The sequence below is a fragment of the Tenrec ecaudatus genome, chromosome 11, assembly GCF_050624435.1.
Source record: "Tenrec ecaudatus isolate mTenEca1 chromosome 11, mTenEca1.hap1, whole genome shotgun sequence".
NCBI classification, from domain to species: domain Eukaryota; kingdom Metazoa; phylum Chordata; class Mammalia; order Afrosoricida; family Tenrecidae; genus Tenrec; species Tenrec ecaudatus.
Window position 1 is genome coordinate 33,615,352 of NC_134540.1, and position 1,615 is coordinate 33,616,966.

Below are 1,615 nucleotides of genomic sequence, written 5' to 3' on the forward strand. Positions count from 1 at the left end.
CTACTCTGGAACAGACCATCAGTTCCTCATATGTATGTGTATATATGTATATATATATATCATATTAAATGAAGGGGGAAGTGCAGAGTGGAGACCCAAGGCCCAAGTGTCGGCCAATGGAGATCCCCTCATAGAGGGGTTTAGGAGAGGAGATGGGTTAATTAGGGTGCGAGGTAGTACCGATGAAGAACACAGCTTTCCCTCAGATCCTGGATGCTTCCTCCCCCCAACTACCATGATCCGAATTCTCAGGCTCTTCTTGAGCTGGAGATGAACTCGGACCTCAAGGCTCAGGTACGGGAGCTGAATATAACCACAGCCAAGGAAATCGAAGTTGGTGGTGGTCGGAAAGCTATTATAATCTTTGTTCCTGTTCCTCAACTGAAATCTTTCCAGAAAATCCAAATCCGGCTAGTACGGGGACTGGAGAAAAAATTCAGTGGAAAGCACGTTGTCTTTATTGCTCAGAGGCGAATTCTGCCTAAACCAACTCACAAAAGCCGTACAAAGAATAAGCAAAAGCGTCCCAGGAGCCGCACTCTGACAGCTGTGCACGATGCCATCCTTGAAGACTTGGTCTTCCCAAGTGAAATTGTGGGCAAGAGATTCCAGATAAAGCTGGATGGCAGCAGGCTTATAAAGGTTAATTTGGACAAAGCACAGCAGAACAATGTAGAACACAAGGTTGAAACCTTTTCTGGAGTTTATAAGAAGCTTACGGGCACGGATGTTAATTTTGAATTCCCAGAGTTTCAATTGTAAACAAAGATGACAGAAAACAATATTCCCAATAAAAATTTTTAAAAATATTATGACTACAGGAATCAAATTAAGTATTTCATTCAATGGGACATTATATCCATGATTCTTAGAATACTGAATAGGTAAGTGGTGGTTTTGTTGATATTAGATGCCCCAAATCAGGTCCAACTAGCAGTACTCTTATGTTCAAAAAACAAAACAAAAACCAAACACTGCTCTCTCCGAGCCGTTCTCATTCCAGACAATTACTGCATCCAGTGTGTCAATCCGTCTCATTGAGGATCTCCCTCTTTTTCACTCCCTTTCTTCTTTTTTGCAGGTATGATGTCCTTTTCCAGGGACTGCTCTCTTCTGATAGCATGTCCTAACTAGGTGAGGTGAAGTCTTACCATCCTGGATTCTAAGGAGCATTCTGACTATACTTCCTCTGAAATGTATATGTTTGCTCCTCAGACAGTGCATGGTGCTTTCAATGTGCTTCACCGGCCCCATGAGGCAAGTGCACCAAGGATTCTTCAATCTTTCTGATTTGTTATTTACCATTAATGTGTACATGAGATGATTGAAAATAAGATGGCTTAGGTCAAGGGTACCCTTGTCCTAAATAACTACAGTCTGCAGTCTGGATAGCAATTAATCCTAGAACAAACCAAAAATAAATGAAAGCCTTATAATTTGACCAATTCATAACATCATGATAAATAGAGAAAAGAGACATTTTCAAGAATTTCATTTTACTTGGATCTACAGTCTGTGCTAATGGAAACAGTAGTCAAGAAATAAAATATTGTATTGCATTGGTCAAAACTGAAGCACAAAATTTCTTTAAGATGTTGAAGAACAACGGTGTTAC

The 1,615-nt window shown here is 40.4% G+C and overlaps 1 protein-coding gene across 1 annotated transcript; it reads left to right on the plus strand.

Annotated features, from left to right (window-relative positions):
• The first annotated feature begins 213 nt into the window (after positions 1–213).
• On the plus strand, positions 214–767 carry LOC142461611 (small ribosomal subunit protein eS7-like). Its single transcript, XM_075563569.1, has one exon. It carries the CDS (start codon positions 214–216, stop codon positions 760–762), a length of 549 nt encoding a protein of 182 aa, XP_075419684.1. The 3' UTR covers positions 763–767.
• Positions 768–1,615: the final 848 nt, after the last annotated feature.

What these genes read in the sequence shown, in the direction of transcription:
- LOC142461611 (XM_075563569.1), top strand. Translation starts at nt 214, where the DNA reads ATGCTTCCTCCCCCCAACTACCATGATCCGAATTCTCAGGCTCTTCTT.